The sequence below is a fragment of the Coffea arabica genome, chromosome 8c (genome assembly GCF_036785885.1).
Source record: "Coffea arabica cultivar ET-39 chromosome 8c, Coffea Arabica ET-39 HiFi, whole genome shotgun sequence".
Classification (NCBI taxonomy): domain Eukaryota; kingdom Viridiplantae; phylum Streptophyta; class Magnoliopsida; order Gentianales; family Rubiaceae; genus Coffea; species Coffea arabica.
This window is the reverse complement of record NC_092325.1, coordinates 45,265,243-45,280,731: the sequence shown is the minus strand read 5'-3', so window position 1 is coordinate 45,280,731 and position 15,489 is coordinate 45,265,243. Positions and strand designations below refer to the sequence as shown.

At 36.2% G+C, this 15,489-nt stretch overlaps 2 protein-coding genes across 3 annotated transcripts; one reads left to right on the top strand and one right to left on the bottom strand.

Moving 5' to 3' along the window:
* The first annotated feature begins 1,414 nt into the window (after positions 1 to 1,414).
* LOC113705507 (mitochondrial adenine nucleotide transporter ADNT1-like) lies at positions 1,415 to 6,965 on the top strand. The gene is made up of 8 exons (XM_072063272.1): positions 1,415 to 1,741; positions 3,320 to 3,368; positions 3,979 to 4,142; positions 4,236 to 4,273; positions 4,949 to 5,061; positions 5,220 to 5,333; positions 6,043 to 6,387; positions 6,518 to 6,965. Exons 1-8 carry the CDS (start codon positions 1,575 to 1,577, stop codon positions 6,599 to 6,601), a joined length of 1,074 nt encoding a protein of 357 aa, XP_071919373.1. The 5' UTR covers positions 1,415 to 1,574; the 3' UTR covers positions 6,602 to 6,965.
* A 361-nt stretch (positions 6,966 to 7,326) lies between these two features.
* Positions 7,327 to 13,765, bottom strand: LOC113706587 (uncharacterized). Of its 2 annotated transcripts, none has more exons than XM_027228512.2 (4): positions 13,431 to 13,765; positions 12,562 to 12,625; positions 11,654 to 11,904; positions 7,327 to 11,415 (listed from the first exon to the last, which is right to left on the bottom strand). In XM_027228512.2, exons 3-4 carry the CDS (start codon positions 11,745 to 11,747, stop codon positions 7,544 to 7,546), a joined length of 3,966 nt encoding a protein of 1,321 aa, XP_027084313.2. In that variant the 5' UTR covers positions 11,748 to 11,904; positions 12,562 to 12,625; positions 13,431 to 13,765; the 3' UTR covers positions 7,327 to 7,543. The 2 variants fall into 2 exon arrangements, with proteins under 2 accessions (XP_027084313.2, XP_027084314.2); XM_027228513.2 differs by having other exon boundaries at positions 11,654 to 11,924; positions 13,431 to 13,589.
* Between the last annotated feature and the right edge of the window lie 1,724 nt (positions 13,766 to 15,489).

Sequence of the window (15,489 nt, the reverse complement as noted above, 5' to 3'; positions counted from 1 at the left end):
CAGAACCATTTATCCACGCCACTTGTTCCATGCTGTGGGATCTTTGCTTGCAGTCGGACAATGATGTGTTGAAGATATAGTCATCACTCATCACTCATCGCATGCTACTGTATTACGTTATCTGATGATAATCACTGGGAAACAAAAAGAAGGAAAAGAGTTGTTGATCAAAATAATCTAATCATGCACTTAAGTGACGATCAAAACTTGTAATATAACCCGTGTATTTATTATTTCTTTGGATTTAATAATCAATCAAGGTAAATTGTAGAATTAATTGTACTCTTAAGAACCGTTTTTATAGACAATTAAGTGCTATAATATTTTTTTTTTGTAAAAAAAATTCTAAATAATTTATCCTATCCAAACAAATTGGTGTTCACAAATGCATCCAAAGAGTGTCTTTTGTTATCTATAATGCTGGCTGTATCTTCCTAAAAAGAGAAAACAACTGCTGCTTACCATGATTGCAATTGATTTTTTAGTGTTTGACACTTTGTTAATAATAAACATATTATTATTATCACTTCGAAAAGGCAACAAAAGAGGTTGTTACTCAGCGTGGAAGCTTATTAGTGACTTGGTAATCAAGTTCCAGCCCTTCAGAGGAGGGTTGGGTTGGGTGGTACGGGGGAGGGAGTGTAAGCAAGTCGAGTCCTCCCGCTTAAAAAAAAAAAAAAAAAAAAAAAAAAAAAAAGTTCCAGCCCTCCATAATTTGTACCCCTACGTCTAAATTGCCACATCAGTGACACTCAACAACAATTGCCCAAACATTAATTGATAGATTATACCACAAATTTTAGTTAATCACAGGTAAATTAACGCCCGAAACTTGACCATCAATCATCAATCTCCACCCACTTCCGCTCCCTGTCAAGAAACCAACAAAATCTTTAAACGCCACCAGCCGACCTGCAATATGCTCTACAATTTTCTTTCCATTTAATTTGTGTCTCGAATTATCCAACTAATCCATCTTTTGGGCTCAACTTTTCTAAAATCACTTACCAAAGGAAAAAAAAAAATTACTCAAATGAAATCTATATACACAAACCCTACGAAATACTCTATAATTTATTTTTTATTATTTGCATTCACATCATCTGTATTATCATATAATCTAATAAATAAAAATTATATAATTAAAATAATAAACAAAGTGCGATTAAAAAAATAGGAGTGCAATAACATTTCCCTTTATTTAATTTGTGATTTATGTTGTGTCTCGAAGTACCCAACTAATCCATTTTTTTTGGCTCAACTTTGCTGAAACCACCGGCCCAAAAAAAAAAAAAAAAAAACTTTGCCCAAATGAAATAATGGAAAAGATAAAAAGCAATAAGAAGAGGTAATAAATTAAAAGATAATAAAATTTTTTGTTTTTGTTTTCCCAGGGGATTGATGCACTGAAGCTATTGCTCTTTTTTTTTTCCCAAGAAAAGGACCAAAACCATTAAAAGCTCTTCCTTTCTCACGCCTCTCTCCGTTTATTCTCTTCTCTGTCGATCGCCGGAAGGCCTAACAACGGAGATTAGGGTTCCGGTGGGAATAGGTTTTAAATTAAGTTTTTTTTAATGGCGTCAGAGGATGTAGTAGGGAAGAGAAGCGAGAGTGCGGTGACGACGATTGTGAATTTGGCGGAGGAAGCTAAAATTGCCAGAGAAGGAGTTAAAGCTCATAGTCGGCATGCTCTTCTTAGCATTTGCAAGTCTCTCGCTGCCGGTGGCATCGCCGGTGGAGTGTCAGTCTCAGACTCTCCCTCTCCCTCTCCATATGCATAGATAGATAAATATCTAAATATCTCCATGCATATATTCTTTACTTTGCGTTTCCGCGCCATAGTTTCACAAATCGAATGCATGCATAAGATTTTTTTTTTCTAGTATGATATTTTATTGAATATATTGTATGGTCTATCTGATCAGGATTGTATATTATGTAGCTAATTTTTCAGTCATTTAAATAATAAATAAAATTCTTGTTAGATTTTTAGGTGAACATTTGCTCATCAGATGAAATATTACCTAATTAAGTGTTCGTATGCCTGCTAACTCAAGCAGTATCTTTTAACAGCTGGAAAATTTTGAAAGATTCTTTCTTCTCAAACTCATAATAATGTCTTTTGATTGGATTTGAACGCCGTACCTTTAATTTAAGTGTATTTGCCGTTTAGCATCATGAGAGAAATGAACATTGTTGAATTAAATGGTCTTTGGTTATTAAAAGATACGATTTTTAGTGTGCTATTTTCATGCATCTCGAACAACTGGTTTAGTGTTATGTTATTAACTTCTTAATATTTATCCTTACCTTATCCTCACCTTCTGGAGAATGAAATCTGTTAAGAGCTTAAAGTTTACCACATTCAAAATTACTTTTCTAGTGATGTTATTTGAAAGAGGTCATAATTTTGTACATGTAGTCTCATCATTGTATCACTTTTCATTCTTCAAATGTTCAATTAGTTAGTAGCATGCCTCATACGCATTGTGACATTCAACATTTAGCTTTTATATGCTAACATGGTCAATGTAGTGTCAGGTTTGGCGGTTGAATGAAAGTCAATTGGCAGTTTAGTATCGTGACATAAATAGAGCATTTTTTAGTTCCTATGGTTTTTCGGTGAAAACATGTGATTGTCATCTGCTAATTTCACGTGTCCTGAATTTTTTTGGTACCGTATGAGTTGCACTTGATAAAATATTGTTACTTCTTTGCATTTGTGGTTTTATTTATCTATTCTTTCATTGTGCTGCAACAAGCAAGATAAGGAACCTAAAGTTTACTGAAAAACTACTTCTTAAGTTATTTTATTAGGTCTTACCTGTTTAACTTCTCAAGTTTTGTTCATTTTTCAATGATTATATGGTCGACATGCTATTAGCTTATATGTGACTCGTATTGCTAATTTTTTATTGTCAAGTTGGGAACTTGAAAGAAATTGTCAGTCTTGAAAAGTGTCTGACATGGCCATGTCATCATTTTGCGAACTTCATTCCTTTCAAGCTGACCAACGCCAGGCAAAATTCAAGTGTAATGGCTGGTTCTCTTTGTTCCTTAATATAATCAATACAGTCTGCTTCACTCAAAGAGACAACGTTCAAAACAGGAATGATTGGAAGAATGAGAAGTACTAACAATTTGAGTGTCGCTGAATAAATAACTTCAATGGCTCACAAAAATTTGGAATATCTATCAAAATGAGATTTGTGATTCTCTTATTCACTTCAATCACTTTTGAGAGACTAGTTATTCTTCTTTCTTTCCCCCCGTTTTTGTTCTGCATAGACTAAATCTGTATCATGTACTTGTGTTTCAGGTCACGTACTGCAGTTGCTCCTTTAGAACGGTTGAAAATTTTGCTCCAGGTTATGCTCACTCTGATTTTCATGTAAAAATAGGTGTCCTGTGTCATTAGCTAGGGATATTACTTGCACTGCATCTTGAAATAGATCTTTATTCTTTAAGAGGAATCTTGTGGATGATTTATCTTTTTATTGTCTTCTACCTTCTTTCACTTGTCCCCATCGCCATGTGGCCTCACAAAAATTGGCTTTTTGCTTATTTGCTATAGATTTGTTTGTTGGCATGTTTAGGTGTAGGTTATTCGGAATAAATTGTTGGAAGCTATCTGATTTATAAAGGAAAAAGGATAGAGAAGCTTTTTTTCATGAATGTCAAGAACATTTCTCTTTGTTGTCAGGATATTTTCTCTACAAGATAGTTGCATTACATATCTGGTGGATGGTGTAGGTTCATGGTCTTTTTTCTTTGCCAATTCCTTAGGTTCTTTCTTGCATTTTGCCTGATAGTTTGAATGCGTTACATGGTTAAATTCTTATCCAACTTCCAAGCCAAAGGCAGGTGGGGAAGTTATTCTTCCTAACGTTGGCTATTAGCTTTCATTTTACTTCCATTTATCATTTAAGGCTTGCCAAATTAGCTCATGGATTTTCTTTTTGATTTTGTGTACTGTAGGTTCAAAATCCTCATAGCATCAAATACAATGGAACTGTTCAAGGGTTGAAATATATATGGAGAACTGAGGGTTTCACGGGATTGTTTAAAGGAAATGGCACTAATTGTGCTCGCATTGTCCCAAACTCTGCTGTCAAGTTCTTTAGTTATGAACAGGCATCGAGGTGGGCTTTCACATTTCTTTGTATTCATCTACTTATTGCATTTTTACTTCATTTCTCAATTTTCATGTTCTTTTAACAATTATAATCTTACAGACAAATCTTATGGTTCTACCGGAAGCAAACTGGGAGAGGTGTGACAACTTCTGCCCTTCCACTACATTTTCATGAATTTATTTTTTACATTTCTTTCTTTATCCAATGTTTCATCACTTGCATTTTTTATTCAGTCTATTTAATATCATATTTTTCCCATCTACTGCCTATGTCCCTTCTTGGTGTTTTCCCATGAGAATGGCAAAAGTAGTTGCTTGTTGCTTGATTTTCAGCCTTCCTGCCTTCCCCCCTTCTCTCTCTCTATCTCTGTATCTGTCTGTGTTTGATGTATCTCGTTGCAAGCTATGTTTGCTATCTTGTTCAGTATGCTGTAGTACATCGATTGCTCCTATATACTTTTCTGACCAATATTTATTAAAAAAGCATTCACTTTGGTACTTGAGGAGTGCAACGTCATTCTTGCTGTTTATATTCCCTTAAAAAGTGTTCTGATAAATTCTGTACAGTGCAGTGAAAACTTTTTCCCTGACATAAAAGTTGTTAGATAATATTCACAAGATGACCACGTTTGTATGTATAGAATATTGTCCATGATCTAGTCAGTACAAATGAGTTTTTGTACCAAAGAAAATTCATTACTATTTGATTTTTTACTTTTGAACTGACAAGTCAGATGTGCTGGTTCCTGGATTCCAGATGATTTCATAGCGACCGTGAGGTAATTTAGTTTTCTTTTCTTTGGCTTTTTACAGGGGATGCTGAACTCACCCCAGTTTTACGCCTTGGAGCTGGAGCATGTGCTGGAATAATAGCCATGTCTGCAACATACCCAATGGATATGGTACGAGGTCGGCTTACTGTCCAGGTATTGCTTAAGGGGTTTTCATGACATATATAGATCTGAAGGTGATCTATTAGAAGGATTCTACTGAACTGGAAAGAAACAGAACACAAAAAGTATACCATCGAGGTTGCTGGCTGCATATGATATCTTAATGTTTTAACCTATGCTCTTCTTTGCAGACAGAGAAGTCGCCTACCCAATACAGAGGTATTTTCCATGCTCTAAGAACAGTATTCATAGAAGAAGGGCCTCGTGCATTGTATAAAGGGTGGCTTCCTTCTGTCATAGGAGTTGTAAGTATCAGAAATTACTTTTTTCCTTCGGTTCTGCACTCGCTTTAGTCAATTTCTGATTCAATGCTGTTGATGTTTTTAATGCTATAAGCTTGACTGTTACCTATAAATTGCAAATGAGCTTCTAGTTGATGATTGGATTGCTCAGAGATGATATAGTTATTGATTTATGAAGCATGTTCTACACTTTGATACTTGGTGGGCTTTGTGGTAAATATATGGTTGGTAGTCATGTATGCCTGTATGGAAATTTACGGAGACATATACAGTTAAACATATACCTGCTTTACTTATTTGGGTGCAGTCTGCAGGTGTGTCATATGCATGTCCCCACTTTTAATAGTGTCATTAGCACTCCACTTAAAGCTTTCTAACTTGAAATGTCCTGTGGCATCTTTGTATTGTGCTGCTGATTACTTTTGCATGATGCGCCTCTTTGGATGCACAAAGGGGGGGGGGGCAATTTATGATGAACTTGTCAATAGGCTGAACAATAACTGGCATAGTTATAGTAATTCAGGAAAAGAAGAAGAATTGACTATTGTGCAACAAGACAGGATATAAGGATTGGTCAGTAGTAATGGTGCTGTTTTTGGTATTCAACCATTGTTTTTTTTCTTGAAGAGTGATTTTTAACCATATAAGAGTGATTTTTTTTCTTAAATTTTCTGTTTAACGAGCCCTCACGTATAGCAATTGTGAAATGCAGATACCTTATGTGGGTCTGAATTTTGCTGTATATGAATCTCTGAAGGATTGGTTGGTTAAAAGTAGACCACTTGGACTGATTCAAGAGTCTGAGTTGAGTGTAACAACAAAACTTGCATGTGGTGCTGTTGCTGGAACCGTTGGCCAAACAGTGGCTTACCCACTTGATGTCATCCGCCGGCGAATGCAGATGGTAGGTTGGAAAGATGCTGCTTCAGTAGTTACTGGTGACGGGAAGAGAAGGGTACCTCTGGAATATTCTGGTATGGTAGATGCATTCAGAAAAACAGTTCGCCATGAGGGATTTGGGGCTTTGTACAAGGGTTTGGTCCCTAATTCAGTGAAGGTAACTTCGTATTTTGAATTTGTGAACCAAGATTGTTGGCTGCTAAACATATTATTTTCTTGTGACTATTTTTATCCACTTTCTTATGTGGATTTATTTTTTTTATATCATGGTGTGTTATTCCATGTAGGTGGTTCCATCAATAGCAATTGCATTTGTGACATATGAAGTTGCAAAAGATATTCTTGGAGTTGAGATGAAGATATCAGATTGAAACAAATGGAGGAAGTTCAGAATATGCTTTGCAGCATCATACTAATTTTGCAAGTTGGAGCAGTGGAAAGGGTATTGAGCAGGGATGGTGGCCTTTTTCTTTTATACCCTGCTTAGAGTCTATTTCCCTCATTGTTTCACATGGTGCCCCTGATAGGATTGTTATGCACCTTCTTCTAGCATGTGTTCACATAGCTCATCCTATACACCTATATTTTTGTTTCTCCTTTGTAGCTTTCTTATGCGCTCCAAACTTGGCCAATAAATGTGTAGAAATGATTATGTAGATGTACGTATTAGGAATTTAGCTTGCTATGCGCTGTTATCTTTGTGTAATTGATTATTTAGAGATGAGTTTGGGTTTACATTATTGTTGACTATTTTTACTCTTTAATTTCCCCACCGACCCACACCACCACCACCTCGCTTCTTAAATGAGCCTGTCTCTCTATTTGGTATTGCTATTATTGGCGAGTTTCAAAAGCTGCACTCACCATCTGCGTAAAAAATCAGTGTGCTCAGTCATGGTTCCAATTTGCTCTTCCCATTGTTTTCGTCCCTCACTGGCCTGGGGTTTGGGATGTTATGGATCAAAAAGACATCAATCTTACGTAGAACCTGAACAAATAATCACATATCACTGCTAATAGTTTAGTACTACCATATCAAGAATTTTTTACGATGAGGCGTTTCTTTACTCAATATCTACTTTTCCCATGGACAAAATACCAAGCAACCCAAAACAAATCAATTCCAATACTTTCTATACAACCTAACGGGTAAACACGAGACGGTAGTAATCAGCCCCTATTGACAACACAATATCGCCTGACAAAACATACAGTACTGAGAAAAATGGAAAGGACCAGAGAGAGACAATCTTCAATTTAACACCCGAAATAAAAGAATCTAAGGAAAAAATGATACGAAAAAAATCAACAGATTAAGCAGTTATCTGCCTTCTTGCAGGAGATGTCTTGGAGATCATCTCTTTGAGATCGTCATAGCGATTGCGGTGGTAATCTATCCAAATGCACAGCTGTCTGATAGCTTCTCGTTTCTCCTCACCTAGTTCCGAGATCCCATCATCTTTACTCTTAATCTTTTGTTCTAATTCTCCCAGCATCTCATCCTTTTCTTTTACCACCTTTTCCAGTTGTCCCAACTTCTCTTCAAGACCTTTCAGGCTTTTAACTAAACTGATCTTCTCATCTTCACCCTTCTGTAAGGATTTCTCCATATCTCCTACCTTTTCTGTTAGCACCAGACCATGTTCTTTCTCATCCCTTAACTGCTGCACTATAATGGATATCTGCTTCCGTAGCTGTTCCTTTTCACCATTCGTCTCTTTTATCCAGTTCGTTGTTACCTTAAACTCATTCAAGATTTCATAAATTCGGGACTCCAAATGGCCATAGTCTTCCTCGAACTTCATGTTAAATGTGTCCATTTCAATCATGACATCATTAACCTTCTCTGGAACATCTCTCATTAGTCTGAGTTGAGCCTCTTTATGTGCAGCAACTAATCCTGATAATGTAGCTATCCTCTCTTCAAGTAGTGCTTGTTCATTGTGCAACTTTTCTTCTTTGCTCTTGTAGCTTTCTTCATTTTCAGTCAATAACTGTTCTGTAACCCGGATCTTCTGGTTTGCCAGACGAAGCTTAACTTCAAGTGTCCGGACATTCTCCACTAATGTACTGATTTCATCTATTCTCATTTCCAATTCTCTCTTCAGATCTTCAATAACTTCTTCCAGTTCATTAACTGTCTGATTTTTGGATTCATAAATTTTTTGGGATTCTTCTACTATCTCTGTCATCTTTATCTCTGTGACCCTAAGATTTTCCTTGCACTTCTCAAACAAAAGCTCTAGCTGTTTATATTCATCACTCAATTTGTTGAATGCATCTTCCTGCTCTTTCAACTTCCTCTCTTGGTTTGCAACCTGGTTTGCTAATTCAGAATTCTGATCCTCTGCTTGAGCCAAATTTGCTGAAAAATCTTCTATTCTCCTCTCCATTTGTAATTCCAGTTGGCTTTTCTCAGACTGTAAGGAGTCCCTCTCCTGTCTCAAATTTTTAACCTGCTCATTCAATGCATCGATTTGGGTGGAAGCTTCAATATTTGCATCATCCAATATCTTTTGGATGGCAAAGAGCTCATCCATCCTTTCTGTCAATACTTTCTCCAATTCAGAAATATTGCTCTGCAAATGCTTGTTTTCCTCACTTAACCGGTTGCTCTCATCAACTTTACTATTTATATGCCCTTCCAATTCACTTTTGTGGTTATGCAGAGACTCCACCACCAGTTCCAGGTCATTTATCTGCACAAGCAAACCATCCTTCTCTCCCAGCAATCTTTGCCCATCCACTAATTTGCTTGCTAATTCCTCCTTGAGATTTTCTACCTGATTGGCATATTCCACTATTTCTGCAGTTTTCTTCTCAAGCAGGGCATCAGATTCAATTTTTAGAGCAGACAAAGAATTCAACTGCTCTTGGAGATTGTTAACTTGTTCAGTTAAGGCTGCTAATCGAGCAGATGCTTCAATCTCTCCATCTTCCAACCTCTTCTGTAATTCAGAATTCTGATCCTCTGCTTGAGCCAAATTTGCTGAAAAATCTTCTATTCTCCTCTCCATTTGTAATTCCAGTTGGCTTTTCTCAGACTGTAAGGAGTCCCTCTCCTGTCTCAAATTTTTAACCTGCTCATTCAGTGCATCGATTTGGGTGGAAGCTTCAACATTTGCATCATCCAATATCTTTTGGATGGCAAAGAGCTCATCCATCCTTTCTGTCAATACTCTCTCCAATTCAGAAATCTTGCTCTGCAAATGCTTGTTTTCCTCACTTAACCGGTTGCTCTCATCAACTTTACTATTTATATGCCCTTCCAATTCACTTTTGTGGCTACGCAGAGACTCCACCACCAGTTCCAGGTCATTTATCTGCACAAGCAAACCATCTTTCTCTCCCAGCAATCTTTGCCCATCCACTAATTTGCTTGCTAATTCCTCCTTGAGATTTTCTACCTGATTGGCATATTCCCCTATTTCTGCAGTTTTCTTCTCAAGCAGGGCATCAGATTCAATTTTTAGAGCAGACAAAGAATTCAACTGCTCTTGGAGATTGCTAACTTGTTCAGTTAAGGCTGCAAATCGAGCAGATGCTTCAATCTCTCCATCTTCCAACCTCTTCTGTAAGGAGGAGACCTTGCTTTCTTTCTCAATGATTATTTGCTCCATTTCAGAAATTTTAGTTTGAATTATCTCCTTCTCCCCATGCAACTCAGTAATTTCCTTGCTTTTGCTTCTAAGCTGATCCTCCATTTCATCTTTTAAAAGTAGCAGGGAACTTACCTCCAGTTCCAGGTTCTTCACTTGTGACATAGAACTCTCCTTCTCTTCCAGCATTTTCTGCTGATCAGCAGACTTGCTTGCTAACTCCTCTTTCAAGGCATCCATCTGAATGAGGGATTCTGACATTTCTTGAGTTCTTCTCTCCAGCAGTCTCCCTAGTTCAACTTTCTCAACAGATAGAGAATCCAGAATCTGCTGCTTCTCATTGATCTGATCTGTTAGGTCCTTGATTGTAGCTGATGCTTCATTGCTTTTACGCGATAATTCTTCTTCTAACTCACTCTTTTGACTGAGCGCAGTATCAATTTCAACTTGCATATCCTTTTTCTTTGCTGTTAGATACTCTAGTTGAGATGATGAATCCTTCTCTTTGTCCTCAAGTTTCTTCAGCATATCAGAAAGTTCTCCTTCTTTCTGTTTTTCTATTTCTTCTCTCTGAGTGCGTAACAGATCAAGCTCCGTTTCCAAACCTCTGACATGAACTGATACTTCACTTTTGTGTGTTTCATGAGCCAAAATCTCCTTTGCTTTCTCATCCAACTTATCCCTCAACTGGCTAGATTCAGTGACATGATCTTCGAGTTTATGTTGCAACTGCTTGATCTCATCTGAGAGCTGTAAAATTTTCAAGGAAAGAGAACTATTTTCCTGTTCAGCAGCCCTCAGCATGCTGCTTAGCTCTGCAACTTGCATCTGTGAGGACTCCAATTTCTTCTCAGCTCTAGAGAGCTTCTCTTTTGTAGCCTCCAACTCCAGCTGCAGTGCTTCTTTCTCATCCTTTAACAGACTGCTATAAGATCTCAAATCCTCAGCAGTTTTATTTCCCTCTTCAATTCGACTTATAGTCGCCTCTTTTTCGAAGATTAAGCTGTCTTTTTCACTATTTATATCTGCTAGTTTTTGGTTTAATTCAGCTTCAAGCTTACCAGCAATTTCCAACCTTTTGTTTAGCTCTTCATTCTCACCCAAAAGTTTTAACTTCTCTTCACTCCATCTTTCAGATTCGACATTCAGATCTTTCATAACCTTCTCAGATGCTTGTATTTTGTCCAAAGCACTTTGACATTCCGAATCTGAAGTTTCTTTTTCTCCAATTGCAACCACCAACTTCCTCTTGAGATCAGCCACTTCCAGTGTTGCAGCTTCTAACCCTAGCTTATAATCATCGACTACCTTCTCAAAGTCATTTCCTATTTTTCCATTTTTGCTGCCCTTCTTTGATGGGCTATGATCGGAGTCTGAATCTGAGCTGGATGAAGAAGAAGAAGTATCCTTTCCATGTTTCCCATGGATTCTCTTTCTCAACTCCCCAGTTAGGTGATCATAGCGAGTATAGAGAGATTCATAATGTCTGTGGAAATCCTCAATCATGTTAGCCAGAGGCCCGTTTCCATCTCTCTCACCATCTTCTTTGAGAAGCTTCAAGATCTTCTGAACTCTATCCTCCATTTCTGCAACAAAATTATGAGAAAATGTAAACTCAACATCTACCCCTCCACACCCTTTCTCTATTTGGACTCTTAAGAACAATGAAGGAAGAAATATATTTGCAAAGTGCAGCAATTGTTTTCGCAGATGGTACGTATTGTTGAATGCATCTGGAATTTGCACCAATGTAGGCTCTCTCTCTCTCTCTAAGAAATCAATATTCAGACTCCAAGCTGAATCACGGAGGTGAAGTGTATATACCTGCTTTTGATTCTTCAAGTTCCTCATCCTTGTCAGGGTCAATGTGGCTTCCAAAAAAGGATTTAATTGACTCTCTCCACCGATGCTTCGGCATCTCCTCCTTTATTTAGTACTAAAAGAAGTCTTCAATTGCTTACTGAGACATGGATGCCACAATCACTAGGAATGCCAGTTCTCTGAGTCTGGAAAAATTCTTCTAAACGGAAATGCTGTCACCTCCAGTCATTGTAAGTTGTATTCAGATTGCGTGCCTAAAAAGATGTTAAGAGGACTGAAAAAATTTAATGGAACACCAGTACCAATAAGCAATCTAAGGATTTAACCAAAACAAAACGGAAGACTCAAGTTCACAATAAACAATTTCTGTCCTTTCTTTCACTTTTGGAATGATTGTTTCTCTGAAATAAAAATCAAGAAACATATAAACATCTATTTTTAAAGGAATATGGATCAAATAGAAAGAAATTAGATAAAATTAAAAACCCATACCAAAAAAAAAAGAAAAAGAAAAAATGAATCCTAAGTCCCAAGTAGGACACTAATACTTACTAAGTAGTATACAAACTACAAAATGCTAGCAGCCATGCCATGTGGAGACGGCAAGTCCGAATGCTCCAAGTCTGGCCCACTAGAAAATTTGGTCCATGTTTTCAGTGAATGCAAACTGGTACACTGTTGTGCTGGGTTTTAATCATAAATTATTGGATTACCAATGCAAATATTTTTGTTAATGAAATTTTAATTAATGAAATCCTGATCCGTGCGCTCTGAGAGAGCCAAAATCTAAACCCAAATAGACAGCTAAGAAAACTACAGACGTGATGTTTATTCTATTCTCTAAGCTCCAACCAAAAAAAGCCATCAAAACGCCTTTCTTTTTGAACATTCTAAATGTGAACAGTACATACCAGTTGGTGGCATAAATCTCCGTTTACTTGAGCCCTTTTTCTTTTCCCTGATTTGATTGAATTCCTGTGGAAAAACAAGAGACAATTGGCACATAAGACACTTTCTGAGTAGACAATTCCAGAAGGCAAACAAAAATCTACATATAACACGACAGCTTTTTTTTTTTTTTTTTTGAAAAAATAAACTTGAATTTGATCACCCCGGAATTTTCTCATCCAAAAAAGAAAAAATCACTAACTCCAACTTTGCATTGAAATTATAAAAAAAAAAAAAAAAAAAGTCAGGCAGCCTGGAAATTGAGGTGGAAACAAGCTTAATACACGGCCCACCAGTCAGCAACCACCACCGCCACCCCAATAATAATAATTTGCAATCTTAATCCAAAAAAAGAAACGATAAGGACAAAAAGAAAAAAAAGGAAAAAAAAATGATAATTTGTTTATCCTAAAAACACAAGAAGCATGTAATCATCCAGTTGATTATTTTCCTTGCAGACAAATTCAAACGCTTGAACACATCCAGTCAAGAAGAAGTAATAAGCAGAAAGCAGAGCAACTGCAATCCAGCGGACAAGAAAGCTTTTTATCATCAACTAGTGGATCTCAAATTCAACTTTAATTTTTCACACTTTCAATTCAAGACTGAGCTCTTTAACTTCAATACTCAATCAATAATCAACCTGATTATATAATCAAACATGAGAGTCTGACTCTTCAAGCTCCAACAAAAGAAAATGAATGAATAACATAAAACCGCAACCAAGAAAACAAAGAATTCAACGAAAACAACATATCCGAATAATCCAAAAGGCGAAAGAATACAAAGTAGAAAGAGTTCAGCTTGATATAAAAGAGTAGAAGCAATTCACCTGAACTTTGTTTTTTTCAGAGCTCAAGAATTCGCTCTCCAAACACAAGGAGCGAAATTTCCCTTAATCTGCAGCCAGCATCAGAAAAGAGATACCTTGAGAGAAAGGTAGAGAGAGAGAGAGAGAGAGAGAGAGAGAGATTTTGGAGCGGAGGAGTCTACTTGAAAATGAAAAGAGACAACTTGATGCTCCAAATAAAATTGAAATTCTCCACCGGAGAAAAAAACAGAAAAAGGTGAAAATGATATTTACAATACGAGGATAGGAAAAAGAGATTTGTCTGTTATGGCATCTGTGCAGGTATGCGTACTTCTAGAGAGAGAAACATGAGGGGTAATTTTTACTTTTGACACCCCCTGAGGTTTTATTGAAACTCAATCTATCCCTTTTCTCTATTATAATTTTTACTTTGTCATGTATAATAGTTTTAGCTTTATATTTTATTAGTGGTTGACGACTTTGCCTGATTAAAAACATAGGTCATAATATCATCCTTCCTCAAACCATAAACTACGTTGCAATTTTTGACTTTGTCGTGTTATTTTAATGCAAAATAAATGAAGAACAAAATTGCAATGCAAGCAAACAAAGAACTTGCATTTGTCTTTTTTAATATGTTGATACTTCTATGTTTAAAGGTTCAATTAGAACATCATAAATTATTAGAAGAAATGACAATTACATTAAAAAAAAAAGATAACATTAATACTTTTTCCTACTTGTTTCCTTCCTTTCTTATTAGAGATCTATTTCATTCTTTTTATTTTCTTCTTTGTTTTGCTTTTCTACAGCTTTCTAAATTCTAATCATCCACCAATAAGAAGTTAACAATGCAGCACATAAGTAAGCGGAAGCTTGAAAATATATTTTGTTTAAGTGATATTCTCGCTCTTTTTCAGTTAATCAAACATCAAATTCTTTGAACTAACGGTCCGTTTGTTTCGAGTGAAAATGTTTTCCAGAAAAATATTTTCCTAATTTTCTCTGTTTGGTTGCACAAAAGTTACTGAAAACATTTTTCTATGTAAAATATTTTCACTCATCTTATGGAAAACAACTTTCCTTCCAAACTTACTGAAGTTGTTTTCCGAAATGCATGCATCTCGCCTGTAGTATGTTTCAAACTTACTGAAAACATCTTGTAGTATGTTTTTTTTTTTTTTTTAGTGTAAACAGGAGGACTCGAACCCAAGACCTCTTCCTTACACTCCCTCCCCTGTACCACCCAACCCAACCCCCCTAGTATATTCAAAATAAAAAAAAAAACCTCATCCTGCTTATCCTATGTTAGTAATTAATTATGTATAATAGGGATATTCTTTTCTAAAGAAACTTTCAGCAGTGAGAGTGCAAGATATATGTCACAATAAGCATTGCATGTGATTCATATTTGACACTAAATGGCCAGCAATTTGTTTATTGCTTAAGGAGATATTTTTTATTCATATATACATTTCTCCAAGATTTTTTAAAATTAAACAATGAGATAAATTTTCTTATTTTGCATGAGAAGAAGTATGTAGTTATAATGTGTAGAAAATAAATATAGAGATAAAAGTGAAAATATTTCAAAAGTTAAACAAACACCAGAAAAATGAAGTAAGAAAATATTTTCAATAAGCTAGCCAAACACCTAAAAATGATGAAAGGGAAATGATTTTCATGGAAAATTACTTCCACGGAAAATATTTTCTCAAGGAAAATATTTTACTTCCAACCAAACAGACCCTAACTCTATTACGGGCAGAAATTAAGGATAGGCAAAAACCTTAGGGGGGAAAAAGTGCAATATACATTATATCCAAGATGAAGAGAGAGGAGAGAGAGAGGGCTCAAACTGTCAAAACATGTTAGAAAGGAAACAGCTGAGTGGGCACGCAATTGAGTGGGTTTGTCCAATACAATGCTACAAATTGACAGCGGATGGAATCTTTGGAGTTTCTACATTCATTAATGGCCCCTAAACGTTGTTAAATTTACTTCACTACTCTCAGTGAAGCTGTCGTAATTTATTAACGTTGATTCTTTTCCAAACATTATAATTGGCACCTGAAATTTT

Bases quoted from the DNA above. Each gene is read 5' to 3' on its own strand.
- LOC113705507 (XM_072063272.1), top strand. From the start codon at position 1,575: ATGGCGTCAGAGGATGTAGTAGGGAAGAGAAGCGAGAGTGCGGTGACG. The intron at 1,742-3,319 runs GTCAGTCTCAGA...CTTGTGTTTCAG, and splicing joins GGTGGCATCGCCGGTGGAGT to GTCACGTACTGCAGTTGCTC. The intron at 6,388-6,517 runs GTAACTTCGTAT...TATTCCATGTAG, and splicing joins TGGTCCCTAATTCAGTGAAG to GTGGTTCCATCAATAGCAAT.
- LOC113706587 (XM_027228512.2), bottom strand. From the start codon at position 11,747: ATGCCGAAGCATCGGTGGAGAGAGTCAATTAAATCCTTTTTTGGAAGC. The intron at 11,416-11,653 runs GTATATACACTT...ATTTTGTTGCAG, and splicing joins ACTTGAAGAATCAAAAGCAG to AAATGGAGGATAGAGTTCAG.